This window comes from Somniosus microcephalus, chromosome 9, assembly GCF_052327205.1.
Source record: "Somniosus microcephalus isolate GS21.2 chromosome 9, FLI_Smic_1.0, whole genome shotgun sequence".
NCBI lineage: Eukaryota > Metazoa > Chordata > Chondrichthyes > Squaliformes > Somniosidae > Somniosus > Somniosus microcephalus.
Window position 1 is genome coordinate 134,653,781 of NC_140995.1, and position 21,658 is coordinate 134,675,438.

General features: G+C 44.6%; 1 protein-coding gene across 50 annotated transcripts in view; it reads left to right on the top strand.

The window, feature by feature from the left end:
• The window catches only part of trdn (triadin), a 732,832-nt gene that overhangs the window by 388,341 nt on the left and 322,833 nt on the right, over positions 1-21,658 (top strand). For 49 of the 50 annotated variants that reach the window (XM_085997256.1, XM_085997227.1, XM_085997243.1 and 46 more), the window contains 3 exons: positions 9,913-9,951; positions 10,578-10,604; positions 15,761-15,811. In XM_085997256.1, the coding sequence (XP_085853382.1) occupies positions 9,913-9,951; positions 10,578-10,604; positions 15,761-15,811 (117 nt within the window). The remainder of the gene's footprint in view (positions 1-9,912; positions 9,952-10,577; positions 10,605-15,760; positions 15,812-21,658) is intronic. The other variant, XM_085997254.1, reaches the window with a different exon arrangement.

Below are 21,658 nucleotides of genomic sequence, written 5' to 3' on the forward strand. Positions count from 1 at the left end.
TTTAAGGAAACTATTGTATGTAACCGTTCACCTTTAAGAGAACTACTTCAGGTGTGGCACTATTTGTTTGGCTTCTGTATACTGTAATACCGATAGTGACCACACCAGTATACAAGTGTTGTGGCAGGATTGCTGGGGCAGATTCGCCCGGACCTTCGAATAGTAAAGACCTGTTTGTTTGTTACTTCTGAAGTCTGTGTATTTATTAACTGCACAACCCACAGACTTTACAGTGGCGACGAGTCCGATCGTACCCTGCGGCAAGACTACCAAAGCAGCGAAGAGCGTCGAAGAGAGGCAACCGCCCTCGTCGTGCTGCTGGGAGAAAACACGAGGCTGCAGCAACAGAAAGAGAAAACACGAGGCGGCAGCAACAGAAAGGAAGCAGACTAGCAACAAAAGTTCATCAGCAACAGGCACTGACTACCCTTTTACCACGGTGCGGAGTGAGCCGATCAGCAGGAAACAAGGCGGCCGCGGAGACTGTGAGTAGGGGAAGAGGTAGAGAATATCCGGAGGATAAGGGCTGTGCACTCGACCACGGTCGAGGGGGAACGGAGCCGGTCAGAAAGTCGGGTCCAACGGCGCCGTGAGACAGTCAGACCGCGATCGGCGGGGAAAGCCGGGCAGCGACCGCAGCCACGAAGTGCTGAGACTGGGAGTAGGCGCGGGAAGAGAAACCCAGCCGCAGCCGGGGAGGGAAACACCGGTCTGCGAGAGGGCTGGGAGGCGAACAGGAACCGTGCGGGTGGGAGAGAGAGACAGAGCCGAGCAAGGGGAGAGAGACTGCGCGAGAGCCAGTCCAGCGGCTGAGCTGTTCTCCACCAACGGGGTACCCAGAGCCGGTGGAACCGAACGTGCGGGAGAGAGAGCGACAGAGCCGGGTACGGAGAGAGAGACTGCGCGAGAGCCAGTCCAGCGGCTGAACTGTCCTCCGTTAACGGGGTGTACCCAGCGCCAGTAGAGCCGTGCGGGCGGGAGGAAAAGACAGAGCCGAGTAAGGGGAGCTGTGCGGAAGCCAGCCAGCGGCTGAACCTGTCCGCTGTGGGGGAAGCGTACCCCTTCCACCGGGAGGAAACGCGGGAAGCCGCCATTAGGCGGAGAAGACGACAGAAGCGGGAAACCGCCATTGAAGTGGGCGGGGCGAGAAGGAAAGAGCGGGAAACTGCCATTTTCGCGGGAAAGCCGCCATCTTAGAAATAAACAAATAAATAAGAATATTTAAAGAAATACTTGTGTTGTGCCCAAGGAAAGGAAGATGCCTAAGCGGGCGGACATCAACGAGTTCAATCCGGAGATAGAAGACTGGGCCACGTACGTAGAACGTATTGAGATACATTGTAAGGCTAACAAAATAGCTAAGGATGAAAAAGCTTTAACCTTACTTAACATGATGGGTGCGAAAACATTCGGGTTGTTGAAGCATCTTCTCTCACCAGCTAAACCGGCAGATCAGACTTTCGATGATGTGGTAGCAGTGCTGAAGGATCACTTGAACCCCACACCGTTGATGCTGGCTGAACGATTCAAATTCTACGCAAGAACGCAGAGGAAAGACGAAAGCAATGCGGAATACTTGGTCGAACTGCGTAGGCTAGCGAAATACTGCCAGTTCGGAGGGAATCTGACAGAGGCACTGCGTGACAATTTCGTATGCGGATTGTCCAAAGAAGGAACGCAGAAGCGACTACTGGAAGAAAATGACCTCACACTGGACAGGGCTGTCCTCATAGCTGCATCGCACGAAGCCGCAGCGAAAGGAACGGCGGAAATGCAGCTAAAGGCGGCGGCACTAGGGGTGGACCAAATTACGTCGAGCACAATAAAATGCTACCGTTGTGGGAAGGCAACACACGACCAGGATCAATGCTGGTTTAAAAACCAAGAATGCAGGAAATGTGGCAAGATCGGGCACATAGCTAAGGTATGCCGGTCAGGAGCAACGTACAACAATAAGGAGTCACCACAAAAATGGTACGGAAAGGTGCAAGAGGTGACTAAGAAGAGTCTGAGGGAACAGAAGTCGGTCTCACACTCCAAATGCAAAGGACTGGACAGTCTGAGAATTCACAATGTGAGCAATGAAGCTGACCGACAAACTATCTGGATAACGCTACAGATTGCAAAGGTCCAAGTAAAAATGGAAGTGGACACCGGATCGGCGTTGACGGTCATGAATAAGCATGACTACAAGAAATTTTTCAAACATATTCCACTACGGGATACGGAACTAGTATTACAGACATACACGGGGCACAAAGTAGTCCCCATCGGAAAGATAGAAGTCAAGGTGAGATGCAAGGATAAAGATCATCATCGGTTGGACCTGTATGTATTGCCTGAGGGAGGACCACCACTTCTGGGGCGGGAGTGGATCCGAAAAATAAAGTTGGACTGGCAGTCACTAAACACCATGACGGTGGATTCCGAAAAAGAGGATGTCAAACCTGAACGGTTGTCCAGAATATTGGACGAAGCTAAGGAGGTATTCCAGCAAGGACTGGGAACACTGCGAGGAATTAAAGCAAAGGTTAAGATTGCAGAGAATGCAAGCCCAAAGTTTTTTAAGGCCAGATCGGTACCTTACGCAATACGACCAGCTGTGGAGGCAGAACTGGAAGAACTTGAACGATCAGGGGTTCTGTCAAAAGTGGACTGGAGTGAGTGGGCCACGCCCATTGTTCCCGTCATGAAGTCCTCACCAAGTAATAAGCCAGGGGGACCGGGGAAGGTCCGTATCTGCGGAGATTTCAAGATTACTGTGAATCCGGTGCTTCACACGGTACAATACCCGCTTCCGCGGATTGAAGATATCTTTGCTTCGTTGGCTGGAGGGAAGCATTTCACGAAAATAGATCTGGCTCAAGCATATCTACAGATGGAGGTCGAGGAAGAGTCACGCCAGTACCTTACCATCAACACTCACAGAGGCTTGTATCGCTACAATAGACTGGTCTTTGGGGTAGCTTCGGCGCCAGCAATTTGGCAGAGGGCCATGGAACAGGTGTTACAAGGAATTCCAAGCACGCAGTGCTACTTAGATGACATTTTAATCACGGGAAAAGATGAGGAAGAACACCTCACGAATTTGAAACTGGTACTCACCAGGTTGAAGGAGTATGGCCTTCGGGTTAATCGCAAGAAGTGTGAGTTCTTCCAAAAACGGATCTCATACTGCGGTCATGTAATTGACCGAGAGGGACTGCATAAGTCACCTGAAAAGATAGAAGCAGTCGTGAAGGCCCCCGCTCCAGGAAATGTATCACAGTTAAGATCATTCTTGGGGTTGATTAATTACTATCACAAGTTTCTGCCAAATTTATCCACGGTGCTGTATCCGCTGAATGACCTGTTGCGGAAAGAAACACCATGGAAGTGGAGTGAAGAATGCAAAAAGGCTTTTCGCAGAAGCAAGGAGTTGATTACCTCTGAAGAAGTGCTGGCTCATTTCAACCCAGCATTACCCCTTCGTCTAGCTTGCGATGCTTCCCCGTACGGAATTGGGGCAGTACTCTCGCACAGGCTACCAAATGGCTCGGAAAGGCCAGTGGCTTTCGCGTCCCGATCATTGACACCCGCGGAGCGAAATTACGCCCAAATAGATAGGGAGGCCCTCAGTCTTGTGTGGGGCGTGAAGAAATTCAACCATTACCTACAATGTAAGAAGTTCACATTGCTGACAGACCACCAGCCGTTGGTGTCCATATTCAACCCAAATAAGGCCGTTTCCACCATGACAGCACAAAGGTTACAAAGGTGGTCCGTGTTACTTGGGGCACACCAATACGAAATTGAGTACAAAGGGTCTAAACAGCATGGAAATGCTGATGGGTTGTCACGCTTGCCATTGCCGATGGTAGAAGAAGCGAGTATAGTGGACCCAGTAGAGTTGTTCCACTCATCCATAGTGGAGTGTCTACCGATAACAAACTCAATGATTGAGAATGAGACAAGGAATGATCCGACTCTTTCACGAGTCTATGATGTAACGGTGGAGAGATGGCCAGCACAGAGTGAACCAACACTGCAAGCATTTGCACAGAGGAAAGAACAACTGTCAGTGTGTCGAGGAACCCTGATGTGTGGATCTAGAGTGGTGATTCCACCCAAACTCCAAAAGAAAGTGCTAGAGGAGCTGCACGAAGGACATCTGGGTGGAGTAAAGATGAAGAATCTAGCAAGAGCGTTTGTGTGGTGGCCAGGCATTGATGGAGACATAGAGGAGATCACGAAGAACTGCCTAGGATGTCAGAGGGTTCAGAACGCGCCACCCCAGGCTCCTCTGCATCCATGGGAGTGGCCCTCATCGCCTTGGCAAAGAGTACACATCGACTTTGCTGGTCCATTTATGGACTCGATGTTTCTGATAGCGGTGGATGCCCACTCCAAGTGGCCGGAAGTAATTAAGATGACCACCACCACGACGGAAAAAACCATTACCGTATTAAGGACTATGTTTGCTCGGAATGGCCTGCCGGAACAGATCTGTTCTGATAATGGACCACAATTTGTGTCCGAAGAATTCAAGAAATTCTTAAAGAGCAATGGGGTTAAACATTACACGTCAGCCCCATACCATCCCGCCTCCAATGGATTGGCTGAAAGGTTTGTCCAGACCTTCAAGAAGGCCGTAAAGGCCATGAGTAATGAAAACATAAGTCTACAACATAAGGTGGATAGCTTTTTGTTGGCATACCGAAATGCAACACATGCGGTCACAAATCAAACTCCCGCAATGATGTTTTGTAATAGACGCCTAAGATGCCGACTGGATTTACTAAAACCGAACGTCAGAAGAGACGTAGAGAACCGGCAATTCCAGGGCATGAACGACAGGGTCACTAGATCTTTCCAGATCGGTCAACGAGTTTTGGCCCGGGACTACCGTACTGAGAAATGGCAGCCTGGAACTATTGGGAAACGGCTGGGGCCGTTGATGTACACCGTGGACATTGGAGACAATATAATAAGGCGCCATGTTGACCAAATCATAGGGTCCGCCACAAATGGGCAACCGACTTCACCACCTTATCCGGGTAAGGTCGAGACTGAGATACCCAGAACACCTACTTCCGATCTAATAATAATGGAGTCAGCTGAACCTGACACGGCTTTTCAAGCCGAATCGACCTTGCCAGAAGCACCTCCTAGCCCGCCTGAAATGACGACACCACTGCGGCGTTATCCGGACAGAATCCGGAAACCCCCAGAAAGACTGAATCTATGAACTGTCTTACATAAACCTGTATATATGTTAGAATGTATGTTCACTATGGACTTAGTATGTTGAAAGCTAAAAAGGGAGGATTGTAGTGTATGTACCCGTCTACCTTTAAGGAAACTATTGTATGTAACCGTTCACCTTTAAGAGAACTACTTTAGGTGTGGCACTATTTGTTTGGCTTCTGTATACTGTAATACCGATAGTGACCACACCAGTATATAAGTGTTGTGGCAGGATTGCTGGGGCAGATTCGCCCGGACCTTCGAATAGTAAAGACCTGTTTGTTTGTTACTTCTGAAGTCTGTGTATTTATTAACTGCACAACCCACAGACTTTACAATCCCCTCTCATTCTTCTAAACTCTAGCGATTATAAGCCCAATCGACCCAATCTCTCCTCGTACGTCATTCCTGCTATCCCAGGTATCAGTCTGGTGAATCTTTGCTGCACTTCCTCCATGGCAAGAACACTCTTCCTCAGATAAGGTGACCAAAACTGCACACAATGCTCAAGGTGTAGTCTCACCAAGGCCCTGTACAACTGCAGCAAGACATCCTTGCTCCTGTACTCGAATCCTCTCGTTATGAAGGCCAACATACCATTTGCCTTCTTAACCGCCTGCTGCACCTGCATGCTTACCTTCAGCGACTGGTGCACAAGGACACCCAGGTCTCGTTGCACTTCCCCTTTTCCCAATCTATTGCCATTGAGATAATAATCTGCCTTCCTGTTTTTTTCCACCAAAGTGGATAACCTTGCATTTATCCACATTATACTGCATTTGCTATGCATCTGCCCAATCACCCAACCTGTCCAAATCATACTGGAGTTTCTCTGCATCCTCCTCACAGCACACACGCCCACCCAGCTTTGTGTCGTCTGCAAATTTGGAGATATTACATCTAGTTCCCTCGTCTAGATCATTAATATATATTGTGAATAACTGGGGTCCTAGCACTGATCCCTGCGGTACCCCACTAGTCACTGCCTGCCACTCGGAAAAAGACCCGTTTATTCCAACTCTTTGCTCCCTGTCTGCCAACCAGTTCTCTATCCAAGTCAGTACCTTACTCCCAATCCCATGTGCTTTAACTTTGCACGCCAATGTCTTATGCGGGACCTTATTGAAAGTCTTCTGAAAGTCCAAATACACCACATCCACTGGTTGTCCCTTATCCATTCTACCAGTTACATCCTCAAAAAATTCTAGTAGATTATTCAAGCATGATTTACCTTTTGTAAATCCATGTTGACTAGGTCCGATCCTGTCACTGTTTTCCAAGTACTCTGCTATTACATCTTTTATAATGGACTCTAGCATTTTCCCCACTACCGATGTCAGGCTTACCGGTCTATAATTCCCCGTTTTCTCTCTACCACCTTTTTTGAATAGTGGGGTTACATTAGCTACCCTCCAATCCATGGGAACTGTTCCAGAGTCTATAGAATTTTGAAAGATGACCAGCAATGCATCTACCATTTCTAGGGCCACTTCCTTAAGTACCCTAGGATGTAGATTATCAGGCCCTGGGGATTTATCGGCCTTCAATCCCATCAATTTCCCGAACACCATTTCCCTACAAATACTGATTTCATTTAGTTCCTCCCTCTTATTAGACCCTACGTTCCCCGACATCTCTGGGAGGTTATTTGTGTCCTCCTTTGTGAAGACAGAACCAAAGTTGGTTGTCATTTCTTTGTTCCCCGTTATAAATTCCCCTGATTCTGACTGCAAGGGACCTATGCTTGACTTCACCAATCTTTTTCTCTTCACATATCTATAGAAGCTTTTATAGTCAGTTTTTATATTCCTTGCAAGCTTACTCGCATACTTTATTTTCCCCCTCTTAATTAATCCCTTTGTCCTCCTTTGCTGAATCGTAAATGGCTCCCAATCCTCAGGTTTGCTGCTTTTTCTGGCCAATTTATATGTCCTCTCCTTGGATCTTATGCTATCCCTAATTTCCCTTGTTAGCCACGGTTGAGTCACCTTTTTTGTTTTATTTTTATGCCAAACAGGGATGAACAAATTCTGTAGTTCGTCCATGCGATCTTTAAATGTTTGCCATTGACTATCCACCATCAACCCTTTAAGTAACGTTTCCCAAACCATCCTAGCCAACTCGCGCCTCATACCATCGTAGTTTCCTTTATTTAAATTCAGGACCCTAGTCTCTGAGTCAGCTACTTCACTCTCCATCTTAATGAAGAATTCTATCATATTATGATTGCTCTGCCTCAAGGGGCCTCGCACAACAAGATTGCTAATTAATCCTTTCTCATTACATAATACCCAGTCTAAGATGGCCTGATATCTAGTTGATTCCTTGACATATTGGTCCAGGAAACCGTCCCGTATACACTCTAGGAATTCCCCCTCCACAGTATTGTTATTAATTTGGTTAGCCCAATCTATATGTAGATTAAGGTCACCCATGATAACTGCTGTGCCCTTATTGCACGCATCTCTAATTTCCCATTTAATGCCATCCCCAACCTCAGCATTACTGTTTGGGGGTCTGTATACAACTCCCACTAATGTTTTCTGCCCCTGGTATTTCTCAGCTCTACCCATACAGTTTCCACTTCATCAGAGCTAATATCCTTCCTTACTATTGTGTTAATCTCCTGTTTAAACCAGCAATGCTACCCCACCTCCTTTTCCTTTTTGCCTGTCTTTCCTGAATATCGAATACCCCTGGATGTTGAATTCCCAGCCTTGGTCACCCTGGAACCATGTCTCCATAATCCCAATGATATCATATCCGTTTACTTCTATTTGCCCAGCTAATTCATCCACCTTATTACGAATGCTCCTCGCATTAAGACACAGCCTTCAGGCTTGTTTTTTTTAACACTCTTAGACCATTTAGAATTATTATTTACTGTAGCCCTGTTTGATTTACACCCTTGATTTCTCTGACTGCCACTTTTGCTTTACTCCTTCCTGTCTTTTGCTTCTATCCTTGCTTCCCTTTCCTCTGTCTCCCTGCACAGGTTCCCAACCCCCTGCCATTTTAGTTTAAACCCTCCCCAACAGCACTAGCAAACACTCCCCCTAGGACATTGGTCCCAGTCCTGCCCAGGTGCAAACCATCCAGTTTGTACTGGTCCCACCTCCCCCAGATCCGGTTCCAATGTCCCAGGAATTTGAATCCCTCCCCCTTGCACCATTCCTCTAGCCACGTATTCATCTGAAATATCCTTCTATTTCTACTCTGACTAGCATGTGGCACTGGTAGCAATCCTGAGATTACTATCTTTGAGGTCCTATTTTTAAATTTACCTCCTCGCTCCCTATATTCAGCTTTTAGGACCTCATCCTGGTTTTTACCTATATCGTTGGTACCTATATGCACCACGACAACTGGCTGTTCACCCCCTCTCTCCAGAATGCCCTGCAGCCGCTCCGAGACATCCTCAACCCTTACACCAGGGAGGCAACATACCATCCTGGAGTCTCGTTTGCAGCCGCAGAAACGCCTACCTATTCCCCTTACAATAGAATCCCCTATCACTATAGCTCTCCCGCTCTTTTTCCTCCCGTCCTGTGCAGCAGAACCACCCATGGTGCCAGGAAGTTGGCTGCTGCTGCCTTCCCCCGATAAGCCATCTCCCTCAACGATATCCAAAACAGTATATCTGTTTGAAAGGGGGATGGCCACAGGGGACCCCTACACTACCTGCCTGTGCTTACTACTCTGCCTGGTGGTCACCCATTCCCTTCCTGCCTGTGCAGCCTTTACCTGCGGTGTGACCAACTGATTAAACGTGATATCCACGACGTCCTCTGCATTGCAAATGCTCCAGTATGTATCTATTCGCAGCTCCAGTGCCGCAAAGTGGTCTGCCAATAACTGCAGCTGGATACACTTCCCGCACACATGGTCGTCAGGGACACAGGAAGTGTCACTGATTTCCCACATAGTGCAGGAGGAGCATGCCATGGGGCCGAGCTGTGCTGCCATGACTTACCCTTTTATTAATTTTAATTAAATTAAATCAAATCAATGCCACTAATTACACTACAATTAAATGATATACTCAAGGGCCCTTGTTTACTAGCTCTCCCCACTACACAACAGAGACCTTAGAAACTGTTACCACAAAAATTAAGACCTTCTAAACTTTATAACCTATTAACCTTAACTGTCAAACTATAGAGTAGTATAGATACTCACCTGGCCGTACTCACCCAATCACCCAACCTCTTGCCTGCGTCACTTTTTGAATCGTGGCGTGGCTCTGGAACACCACCGCCGGTCTGCGAGATTGACCGGCCTTTGAAAAAAAGCCCGCAAAAGTGAGTTTAAATACTCACTGTACTCTCCTGCTGCTCCCGACATCGGCCTCTGAAAAAAAGCCTGTGAAAGTGAGTTTAAATACTCACTACTCTCCTGCTGCTCCCGACACCGGCCTCTTCCTACAAGGTGAAAAGTTAGGAAAAACAAAGGCGAAGCAAGGGAGCTGCTCTTTCCACTCCTCACCTAACTCCGACTCACCCAACCCAAAAGAGTAGGCTTCAGACCTCTGCACCCAAAAATATGGAGCTCACGTACCCAAACCACAGTGTATTTTGCGTGCTTCTAATTATAATACTAACGCCGTGGTGTATATAGTGCTTTATACATTGAAGTAAGAATATCATGTATAAATGAGAAATACCAAACCTTTCTTGTTGTTTATAGAGTCAAAGAAAGAAAAGCCAAAGCCTGCTAAAGAGAAAGGTAGGTAAAGCTTAATTTGAAGCTGTCCTTAATCAGTGTGAAGGCATCTTTGCCCCACAAAGCTTTATTATAAGTACATGGACTCCCTTTGTGGATAAAAAATAAAATAATTAAATGCGTTTCATTGTAATTGCAGTGCTTTGTACCAATTTCCATTTTAAAGAAAGGAAGAACTTGTACTTATACAGTGCCTTTCACATCCTTCGGATGTTCCAAAGCATTATAATCAATAAGTTATTTCTAAAGTTCATTCACTGTAGTTATGTATGCAAATGTGGCATCCAATTTGCACTAACAACAAATAAATGAATGAGCACAAAGTCTATTTTGGGGTGGTGCTGGTTTGAGAGGCTGAAACCCTCTGTTACAGAAACTATGGGGTAAATGACTGAACTTCCAAAGTAATCCGTTGAAAGGCATTTGAGATCACCTGAGGACATAATAAGTTGCTATGGAAAAAGTTCTTTCTTTTAGTGCTGGTATGTTAAACAGGAAATAATGCTCATTGAGTTTGCAAATTATTAATAATAATGAATCCCAATTATTGAAATATTTGTTGTGAATAAAGGAGAGAAAACAAAGATTTCACTGTATAACATCCCAACACAGATTTTTAATCTTTTCAGTTGAACCAGCCAAAGGCAAAGAAAAAAGTAAGTGGTTCTTTGCTGACAATGATCAAGAAATTATAAATAAATGAGGGCCCTTCTTCCAGCTTCAAGTCTGTCTTATTCAGCTATAATCAGCTGTTATATCCTTGGGACCAACAGTGTCTTGTGGCATATGTCAGACACAGGAGGCCTGGAGAAGCAGGGTTTCTGGCAAGATGCAAGGACACCAGTTCACAGCTCAAATCCACTTGCACCCAGTTCATGCAGAGAGCTGGAATGGACTGAACTTCTTCCACCCTCCAACATGGCCCCTGATGTCAGAGGGGGCGGGGCGAAGAGGAGAGAATTCCCACTCTGGAATTTTCCTCTCAGCCCTGGCCTATCATCCAGCAATGTGGATAACAACAATAAGAACATGCATTTATATAGTGCTTTTACATAGTAAAATGTCCCAAGGTGCTTCACAGGAGCGTTACCAAGAAAAATTTGACACCGAGCCAAAGAAGGAGACATTAGGACAGGTGGCCAAATGCATGGTCAAAGAGGTAGGTTTTAAGCAGTGTCTTAAAGGAGGACCGAGAAATGGAGAGGCGAAGAGGTTTGGGGAGGAAACTTAAAAGCTTAGGGCCTATTTGCTTCCCTTATCCTCTGATCAATTCGATGAATCTCCTCTGTTACTTCTTTTTTTTTCTAACTGTCGCTGTCGGGTCAAGGACTTAGTGTGTAGAGGCAATAAAAGAACTATGGGTAAGCAGTGTATGCATCTCAACCCCATACATCAGATAATATGGAGTTTCTTAGGGGACACTGTCCCTGATGCAGATGTGGGCACATTATTGAGTGATAGCTGTACTTCCGGAATGCTGGTGGTCCACTTATTTCCCTGATTCTCAACAGTTTGACCAATAACTTTATTACTTACCAATTTTTTTTACATTCCACCAGCCCCGCTGATTGCGGATGACGTTGCGTGCTATGCTCTAACCCAATCCCCCTTTGTTTGCAATAGTCTTGAAGACCTTAGATATAAAGGCTCCGCCTTTAACAGAGTGCAAGATTTTGGGTGCACCAGCTACAGTAATTATATCAGAAATAGACCTGGCGAGTGCATTTTCTGAAACAGTTTGGGGGACCAGCCAGCAAAAGGAAGTGCATCCATCCACACAAACGAGAACATGTCCATATCCCAAAAATGGGGGAAGTGATCAAATAAAGTCAATAAAGAATTTTCCCATTGGCTCATCAGCTTTCACAGGAGCCAATGGTGGTGGCTTAATTTAGTGATGACTTATTGGTCGAATAGCATGGCTCACAATTTGCCACGTATGTTTTACAGGCTTTAAGCATGCCTGGACACCAATATAAGAGGGTCAATTTGCAGAATGTTATTCTGGCACTACAATATGATTGACTTATGCCCTTGTGAGCTTTTTTTTTTACATGTTGTTCTCGTTTGTGGCTCGGGTGTACTTCTCGGTTTCCTTTGGGCAACTTAACTAGTACAATTCCCGTAGGGGTTTCTGAGTAAAAGTACCTTGGTGGACATTCTGGTGGATTCTCTGTTATTGGGTCTTATAGCTGAATCAGTTCCTCATCCTGATTAGCTGCCCATTCTGCCCTAGTGATTACACTAACATTGGCAGCCCCTCTCGAGGGGGTATCATGCAGACCGAATGTTTCGCTTGTTCGCCTGTAAGGCTGTTTCCTGTTGAGTGTACTGTTCCAGTGGTATGCCCGTTTATATGAATCACCTGACAATTCTTCATTTTCTCCATTCTCGAATGGAGAATTTCTTCCCACAGTGTGGGTTTAATAAAATCTGCTTTCTTTTAAAACATACCGTAATGCGACGGCTTAGAATATCGCGCTGTCTTATGGCCAAATGATTTAAACAGTAATTCTTTTGGATATAAAGAATAGGAATCTCAAAAATTGTTATTTATTTCATCATGAGTTTGCCACCTTAACCAGAATCCATGGCCCCCAGCAGCATAGGCTGCTCCGGGTCCTGCTATTCGGCCATGGTTGCCACCACCTTGTTGGGCACCATTCATTAGGCCTCCCAATTGTGCAGATGTACACCTTATCATTAAGGAATTTATTGGATTTGGAGTATTCGTTTGATTATCCCACAGGATATTCTGTATCCCCTGGTTCTGGGGATCAACATTAATCGTGCCATGAGTTCAAAGAGCTCCTTCGGCATCAAAGCCTTCTATTTCAAAAATTATCACTTGGTTTTGTGGAGGTACAGGGATAGGATTATTTCCCCTTATAAAGCAATCGTTTAAATTTTCTAATCAAAAAACTTGGCCAATTCCGACAGGATTTGCCATTTCTTCAGGACCTAACCTCGGTTAGGGTTTAATATTTCGTCAGGACCTAACCTTGGTTGGGTTTAATATTTCGTCAGGACCTAACCTCGGTTAGGATTTAAAATGAACTTTATAAGAAGCTTCTAAACCTCAAATAGTATTTTGAAGAAGTTTGGATTTAAGCTCTACAAAGCCTGATCAGGGTCTTTGTCATCTCTAGAGACTTAAATCTGGGTCTTAGAACCACTGTCAGTAAACACTCCTTCTATACTTAACAATCTACAGCATGGATATAGATATTAATATAAGTATAGGTTCTGTATCAACTCGTTAACACACTCATTGGGCGCCAACTGAAGGGTTAATTACAGTCCTAGCCCTTTTGGGCTATTCCAGATCAGGCGTATTCCCCAGACGTTCACTCTCAACTTAAGTTAGAGATAGCTGAATTCGATAAGACGCTTAAATAGGTCTAAAGGTTCAGGTTATCTCTCCCTAAAGGAACGGAATGACTGAAGATGTTACCGTCCTCCGGATAGTACTTTTAATAAGTTGAACTGGACTGTATCCTTCCAGATATTATGAGGGTCTGGAATATCCCCCAGATTTCTGCAACTCCCTACAAATGAGTGTACAGAATTTGTGGGTTCGCGAGTCTATACAGATTCACTCTTTTGAGACAATTCTAAAAATATAAGAGCCGGCATTCAGTTAACATCTGTTGAATCAGTCGCAACATTAACAATTCAAAGTACAATTAGCTTACATTTCTTATTTCTCAGAGATCTTTATTCTCAAATCTTTACTTTGTTATATTTCTTATTTCTTACTTATTTCTAAATCCAGAACATTTCTTATTTCTTATTTCTAAATCCAGAACTTCCACCAAAAATCAATCACTTTGATATACTCGAGACTCATAGTTAAAAACTTAGAGATGCCTCTGGAAAGTTGAGAAACGCCATGCCCGTTCAGCGAATTCTGACTTTCTGTTAAAAGGTCTTATTTTTATACTCTTTTAGCATTGGTTTCTTCTTTGATGTTCTCTGCTGATGTCAGCTAATTGTCTTTATTGATAGTTCTTTTGAATGCTTTCTATGTTACTGTCAATTCAACTATTGCATTCATAATTATTTCTCTACTTTTAGGTGTTCCAAAAACTATCATAAAAACAATGACAGCTATGGTTTTTGTTTGATGTCATTCTTACCGAAGATTCTTCATTCATTTCTTAATATTGGCTTAACTACTTTTTTGCAGACATTTTGACTCCGTTCTGCTTCAAGTTTAATACAAACACAATGCAATTGCTTGGTGTCATCTATTGAAGTTATATCTTCAAAGTCTTGTTGGTATGGTTTTTACTATATGTAAATCAAAACCACTTTAACTGTGTGTTTACTTGTTTTCTAGCTATCTCAATTGGTTGCATATTTAATCGTGTTTCCTGTCATCCAAGTTTAACATAAAACTATTTGACCAGCAAATGTTTCTTTTCTTGATGTCATGTTTCAAAGGCATATGCCTCTTTTAATGTTTGTATTTCTGTTTTAACGTGTTAGTTTGTAACACCTAAATTGGGTCTTCCCATTGTGTTCGTTGCAAACTGTAGACCTTTCGGAACCACCAATGGTTTGCTTCAATCTTTCATTGTTTTAGAATATTTAACTAATTCCCATTTCAAAGCTTGTTTACAACTTTGTTATCAACTGATCTTTTCTCAGAAGCCTGTATTTCTGTTTACAGCCTTTCTGCTGAGAATTGTGTCTTTTAAACCCCGTATGTCTTTTATTAGTAACTAGCTGGGGGGAGCCCGGCTTTGCCAGGGCTGTTTTGGGCCGGGCGGTTTAAATCGAGTGCGAGGCTTTGGGGCCTCTCTGTGTCCCTCTGTGAATCTGCTGCCGGGCAACATTTTAAATCGAGTCCCAGGCTTTTGGGCCCTGTCTCAATCTGCTGCCGGGCAACATTTTGACCTTTTAATACCTTGAAAGATGAAAGTGAAAGTACTTATAAAACGTTTTTGGTAAATCTTATGTTATTTTTAAAAGAGATACTAACTTTTTCAAAGCTGGATAAGGAGAGTAGTTTGAGCTGCAAGCAGTGAAACAATGGCCGCCACATCCCTGAGATGAAAACGATTAGTCCCGCCCACACACACACACCGATTGGCCAACCATCAGGGGACCGTACTGTAGGATTGGTCAATCGTGACGGCACAGGATTGGTCGAAGCTTGACGTCAGCCAATCAATGCTAAGTAGCAGATAATGAGTTTAATTTTGAAGGTTTTTTGCATAAGGCGCGAACAATTTTCGTCCGACCGAAAAGTAAATACGCTTACGACTGCCCCGGAAGTGTAAGCTTTCTTCGGAGGTAACGCGTGCGTAGGTACGCTCTATAACCTTTGAGCGCATAGCCGGACAGACGCACACTCGAGGACAGAAGGACAGACAGACAGATCGATTCCTTCATATATATATAGATATTAGAAATCTGTTTATAGTATCGTGTATTTCTCTGAATCATGGCTATTCCTTCATAACCTGTCCTGATATCTCTTGTGCCTCGGTGTCAAATTTTGTTTGATAATCACTTGGGATGTTTAACTATGTTAAAGGTGCTATATAAATGCAAGTTGTTGTTATATATGGCCCAGAGCCTTTAGGGGTAACTTTGTGTGAAAGATATGTGTTTCTATGGATTCTTATTGCACAAATTAGTAATTACGTTTATTTTCTTAAATATACATTAAAGTTTTCTCAAGCCTAAGCTCCCTGTAAAAGCCCTTGGTGTCAAAGAAAAAGGATTATTAATATTTCTCAGATAAATATTATATACATTAATGCAAATTTTGAATAACTATATCATTCATTATATTTGGTAGAGATTGAAAAGGAAAAGCAGAGAAAGCCTACAATCAAACCAAAGGAGAAAGGTAATAAAGTTTGTTGTGTTGCTGTGGAAATGCATTTCTAAACTTCAAACATACGAAAATACGAAATTGACGGGCAGGGAAAGACCAGCTGGTACACCAAGCCTGCCCCACACCATGATAGCCAGAGCATCAGGATTAAACGTTTCTGCTCTCCCACCATACCAGCTGGCAATGTACTCCAGAGGCCCCCGGCTCGCTGGGAAAATAAGAACCGTCTAACATCCAGCTTATTCCTACTCTTACATAGTTTAAACTCGTGACCCTTGGTCCTCCCCAATATGTCAAACTGGAATAATCCATCAATAGGGACGCTATGCAGCCCTTTAATTATTTTATCGACCTGAATCAGCTTCCCTCTAAGTCTACGCTGCTCTAAATTAAATAAACCATGGTCCTTGAGTCTATCTGTACAGCTGAACTTCTTTAACCTAGGTATCATTCTTGTAGTTCACCCCTGGACCTTTCCCAAGGCCACTATATCACCCACCATGTGGGGGGATGAAAACTGGGCACAGTACTCCAGATGCAGTCTGACTAGTGACCTATATATTATCAAAATGGTCTCCTTTGATTTATGCTGAAGGGTTCTATTAATACAACCCAATACCCTGTTAGCTTTAGTTTCATTTTCTCTACATTGGTCATGAACCTTAAGTGATCTGTGCACAATAACGCTTAAATCTTTTTCTGTCTCAACCTCTTTCAGTATTGTTCCCTGCAAACGACATGTGTATTTTGTGTTGGCCATACCAACATGCATTTATCGAAATTAAACATAATTTGCTGTTGTGTGGTCCACTCCTCTAGCACATCTAAACCTTTTTGGATTTGATTCCACTCCTCTACCGTCTTAACCATTGCATAGATTTTGGTGTACTCTGCAAATTTACTTACCATGCTCCCAACACCACTGTCCAGGTCATTAATAAAGTCTGTCGAGAGTAGCTGGCGTAGGACCGATCCCTGGGGGACACCACTAGTCTCCAGGCTAACTCACATCCGTTAACTACAGTTTTTTGCCTGCGGAATTGGAAGCAATTCCTTGGCTATGATAAATTGACCCTTAGTGTTAGGGGGATTAAATACGTGGGGTTACGGGGATAGGGTGGGATATGTGTTGGTGTAGGGGTTACGGGGATCGGGTGGGATATGTGTCGGTGCAGGCTTGATGGGCCGAAATGGCCTCTATCTGCACTGTGGGGTTTCTGTGATTTCTGTGAATAACAACAACAACAACTTGCATTTATATAGCTCCTTTAACATGGTAAAATGCCCCAAGACGCTTCACAAGGGCGTTATCAAACACAATTTGATACTGAGCCACGTAAGGAGCTATTAGGACAGATAACCAAAAGCTTAGACAAAGAGGTAGGATTTAAGGAGCGTCTGCAAGGAGGAGAGAGGTAGCGAGGCGGTGAGGTTTAGGGAGGAAATTCAAAAGCTTAAGGCCTAGGCAGCTAAAGCCATGGCCGCCAATGGGGGCGCAATTAAAATCGGGGATACACAAGAGGCCAGAATTGGTGGAGCGCAAAAACCTCAAAGGCTTGTTGGGTTGGAGGAGGCTACAGAGATGGGGAGGGGCGAGGCCAACGAGGAATTTGAAAACAAGGATGAGAATTTTAAAATTGAGATATTGCCGGACCGGGAGCCAATGTCGATCAGCGAGCACAAGGGTGATGGGTGAACGGGACTTGGTGTGAGTTAGAATATGGGTAACAGGGTTTTGCATGAGCTCAAGTTTATGTAGGGTGGAAGATGGGAGGTCAGCCAGGAGAGCGTTGGAATAGTCAGGTGTAGAGGTAACAACAGCATGGATGAGGGTTTCAGCAGCAGATGAGCTGAGGCAGAGGTGGAGTCGGGAGATGTTATGGAGGTGGACATAGGCGGGCTTGGTGATGGAGTGGATATGTAGTCTAAAGTTCATCTCGGTGACAAATACGACACCAAAGTTGTGAACGATCTGGTTCAGCCTCAGACAGTTGCCGGGGAGAGGGATGGAGTTGGTGGCAAGGGAACGGAGTTAGTAGCGGGGACCAAAGACAATAGCAATAGCATAATCCAACATTTCAAATTCCTACTGATGCCTCAAGATTCTATTTTGTGAAGTAACCTAGTGTGAGGTACCTTAATAAAGGCTTTCTGAAAGTCCAGGTAGATAATGTCTACTGGTTATCTCTCATCCACTACCCAAGTGACTTCCTTAAAAAGCTATCAAATTTGTTAGGCATGACCTATTTTTCTAGAAGCCACGTTGTGCATTTCTAATGCCCCTTCCCTTTCCCAATGATCATAAAGAGCATCTCTTACGATCCGTTGAATGTGGAGGCTGGTGGGGTGAAAGGTGAGGACAAGGGGAACCCTAGCGTGGTTCTGGGAGGGAGGGGAAAGGGTGAGAGCAGAAGTGTGGGAAATGCAATGGACATGGTCGAGGACCATGTCAACCATGGTAGAGGGGAATCCTCGGTTGAGGAAACAGGAAGACATATTGGAAGCACAAGTACGGAAGGTTGCATTATCAGAGCAGATGCGATGGAGACAGAGAAACTGGGAGAATGGAATAGAGTCCTTACAGGAAGCGGTGTGGAAGGAAGTGTAGTCCAGGTAGCTGCGGGGGTCATTGGCTTTGAGTGAATATTTGTCAATAGCCTATCCCTAGAAATGGAGACAGAGAAGTCGAGGAAGGGAAGGGAAGAGTTGGAGATGGGCCATGTGAAGGTGAGGGAAGGGTGAAAATTGGAAGCAAAGTGAATAAAATTTTCTAGTTTAGGGCGACAGCAGGAAACGGCACCGGTACAGTCATTAATGTACCGGGTAAAGAGGTTAGGGAGGGGACCTGAGTAGGACTGGAACAAAGAATGTTCCACATATCCCACGAAAAGGCAGGCATAGCTAGGACCCATGCAGGCTCCCATAGCAACACCTTTAATTTGAAGGAAGTGAATGAAGTCAAAGGAGCAGTTCAATGTGAGAACAAGTTCAGCCAGGCAGAGGAGGGTGGTGGTGGATGGGGACTGGTTGGGCCTCTGTTCAAGGAAGAAGCGGAGTGCCCTCAGGTCATCCTGGTGGGGGATGGAGGTGTAGAGGGATTGGACATCCATGCTGAAAAGGAGACGGTTGGGGCTTGGAAACTGGAAACTGTTAAAGTGGCGGAGGGCATTGGAAGAGTCGCAAATGTAGGTGGGAAGAGACTGGACAAGGGGAGAAAAAATAGAGTCGAGATATGAAGAAATCAGTTCCGTGGGGCAAGAGCACAAATAGCAATGTGATAATGACCGGATAATCTGTTTAGTGATGTTGATTGAGGGATAAATATTGGCCAGGATATCGGGGATAACTCCCCTGCTCTTCTTCGATATAGTGCCATGGGATCTTTTACGTCCACCTGAAAGAGCAGATGGGGCCTCGGTTTAACGTCTCATCCGAAAGACACTTATATTTGTGCTGATGGGGACCTTATGAGATTCACCCACATGCTTGAAAATTGTGAGGTGTTAGAACCATGAACTAGAGTAAAGCAAGGACTTGGATAAGTGTTTCCCAGCACCATCTAATGTTTTCATAAATTAAATCAGAGCATAAAGAGGTGCCATGAAACCCTGAAATCACACCACGGTTGAGTGCACACATTCAAGGCACCTCTTCATTCACTGAAAGTGCCTTGTGAGGACTGCAGCACCGAATTCCGATTGGGTGGATGTGCTGAAATGATTTCTAGTGTCATAAATAATGAAGTCATCCACTTTTTTTTTACAGCACTCTTAACATCTCACTGACAAACACAAGTCATTCTATCCGCCTGTTAAGCCTTTGGATTACCAGTCCACTAACATAACCACTACACTACTGTACATTTTCTGCATAGGAAAGGGAGTAAGATGCAAAGGCAACTGAACTGATGATCTGTATCATGGTGACAAAGAAATCTATGAGCTCCTTGCACTTAAGAACATAGGAACAGGAGCAAGCCATTCAGCCCCTCAAACTTGTTCCGCCGATCAATAAGATCATGGTTGATCTGTATCTTAACTCCATCCATCTGCCTTGGCTCCGTATCCCTTAATACCAATGACGAGGAAAAATCTATCGATCTCAGATTTAAAATGATCAATTGAGCTAGCATCTACTGCTTTATTGTGGGAGAGAATTCCACACTTCCACCACCCTTTTTGTGAAGATGTTTCCTAACTTCTCTCCCGAATGGTCAGGCTCTGATTTTAAGGTTATGTCCCCTTGTCCTAGACTCAACCAACAGCGGAAAAAGTTTGTCTCTATCCACCCTATTAATTCCTTTCAAAATTCTAATAACCTTAATCAAACCACCCCTTAACAGAAGGATCGGTTACACAGTGAGTTGTTGTGATCTGGAATGCACTGTCTGAAAGGGTGGTGGAAGCAGATTCAATAGTAATATTCAAAAAAGAATTGGAGAAGTACTTGAAGGGCTACAGGGAAAGAGTGCGAGAGTAGGATTATTTGGATGGTTCTGCCAAGGAGCCGGCACAGGCATGATGGGCTGAATGGCCTCCTTCTGTGCTGTATCATTCTATGATTCTATCCTTCTATATTCCAGGGAATATTTGTTCGAGGTGAGGTGGAAGCAGGCAGGGGAGAGGGGCTTAAAGAGGCGGTTGGTAGAAAAGAAAAGGAGCCTGGGGTTACATTAGCCCTCTGAGATGACCCAAGAGTAGTGGGCAGTTTTGGCAAAGGAGAGTGAGGTCTGGTAAAGCTTGAAATGGTTGAGCCCGATATAGCAAAGGATGGTTAAGCCAGTTGTGCACCAGATTTTCTCAAGTGAATGAAATGAATGTAGAATTGGGGTTGAAAGACGATAGGAAGGGGTGGGTGGTGGAGGATACAAGAAGTGGTCAGAAATGCCCGTATTGTTATTGACATTGTTTCATGACACTTGCAAATAATAAACTATGGCACACATCATGCCACTAAAATCCACCAGGTAAGCATTAATCATCTTAGAATAGAGATGGATGTGGAAACCAAAAAGTGTTTTGGTGCATTTGTATAAAAATTAAACTTGCAATTGTTATGTTTTCTGACCAAATTTCTGTAGTGTATGTACCTTTAAGAGCCCCTGTGCACTGTAATACCGGTAGTGACCACTCAGGTATATAAGCCTGTATAGCGTCTTGTATCTTTTAGTTCAGCTCCAGACTTTGTTCAGTAAACACCTGTTAAACCAACTCCTGCATTCCGTGTCTCCATTAACACACGGATACAACAGTGGCGACGAATTGGAAACGGACTTACCTGCAATTCGGCAGCACCTCAAGGCGATCGATTCCTCAGACGAAGGTCGAAGAAAAAAAAAACTGTGGTTTCACCAGCTAGCCGGGCTGGTGGCAGGTACTGCACTAATCCTTCCTGGGCGGCGGGGCCGAGCAGCGAGTCAGAAGGCGGAGGCAAACAGAGATGGAGGGTGGAGCACTCGGGAGACGGCCGGCGCTGCAAAGCAGGTCGGCATTCGGACCAAGCAGAGGGAGGGAAAAGTCCCAGAGAGTCCGGCGGGAATGAGTCTCCAACTATTAAAAATATCTGTGTAAATAAAAACCGCGGAGAACAGCGTTGTCAGCAGCGGCAGCGGCAGGAAAGCGCGGGAGGCGCCATTTTTTCTCGGCAGGGAAGAAAAGAAAGCGCGGGAGGCGCCATTTTTGATTTTCAGAATGCCTAAGACTGGCAATATTACTGCTTTCGATAGTGATATAGAGGATTGGACCACATATGTGGAAAGAGTGGAGGTATATTGCACAGCGAATGAAGTAGAGGATGATAAAAAGGCATCGGTATTTCTAAATTTGATGGGTGCAAGGACATACGGGCTGTTACGAAACT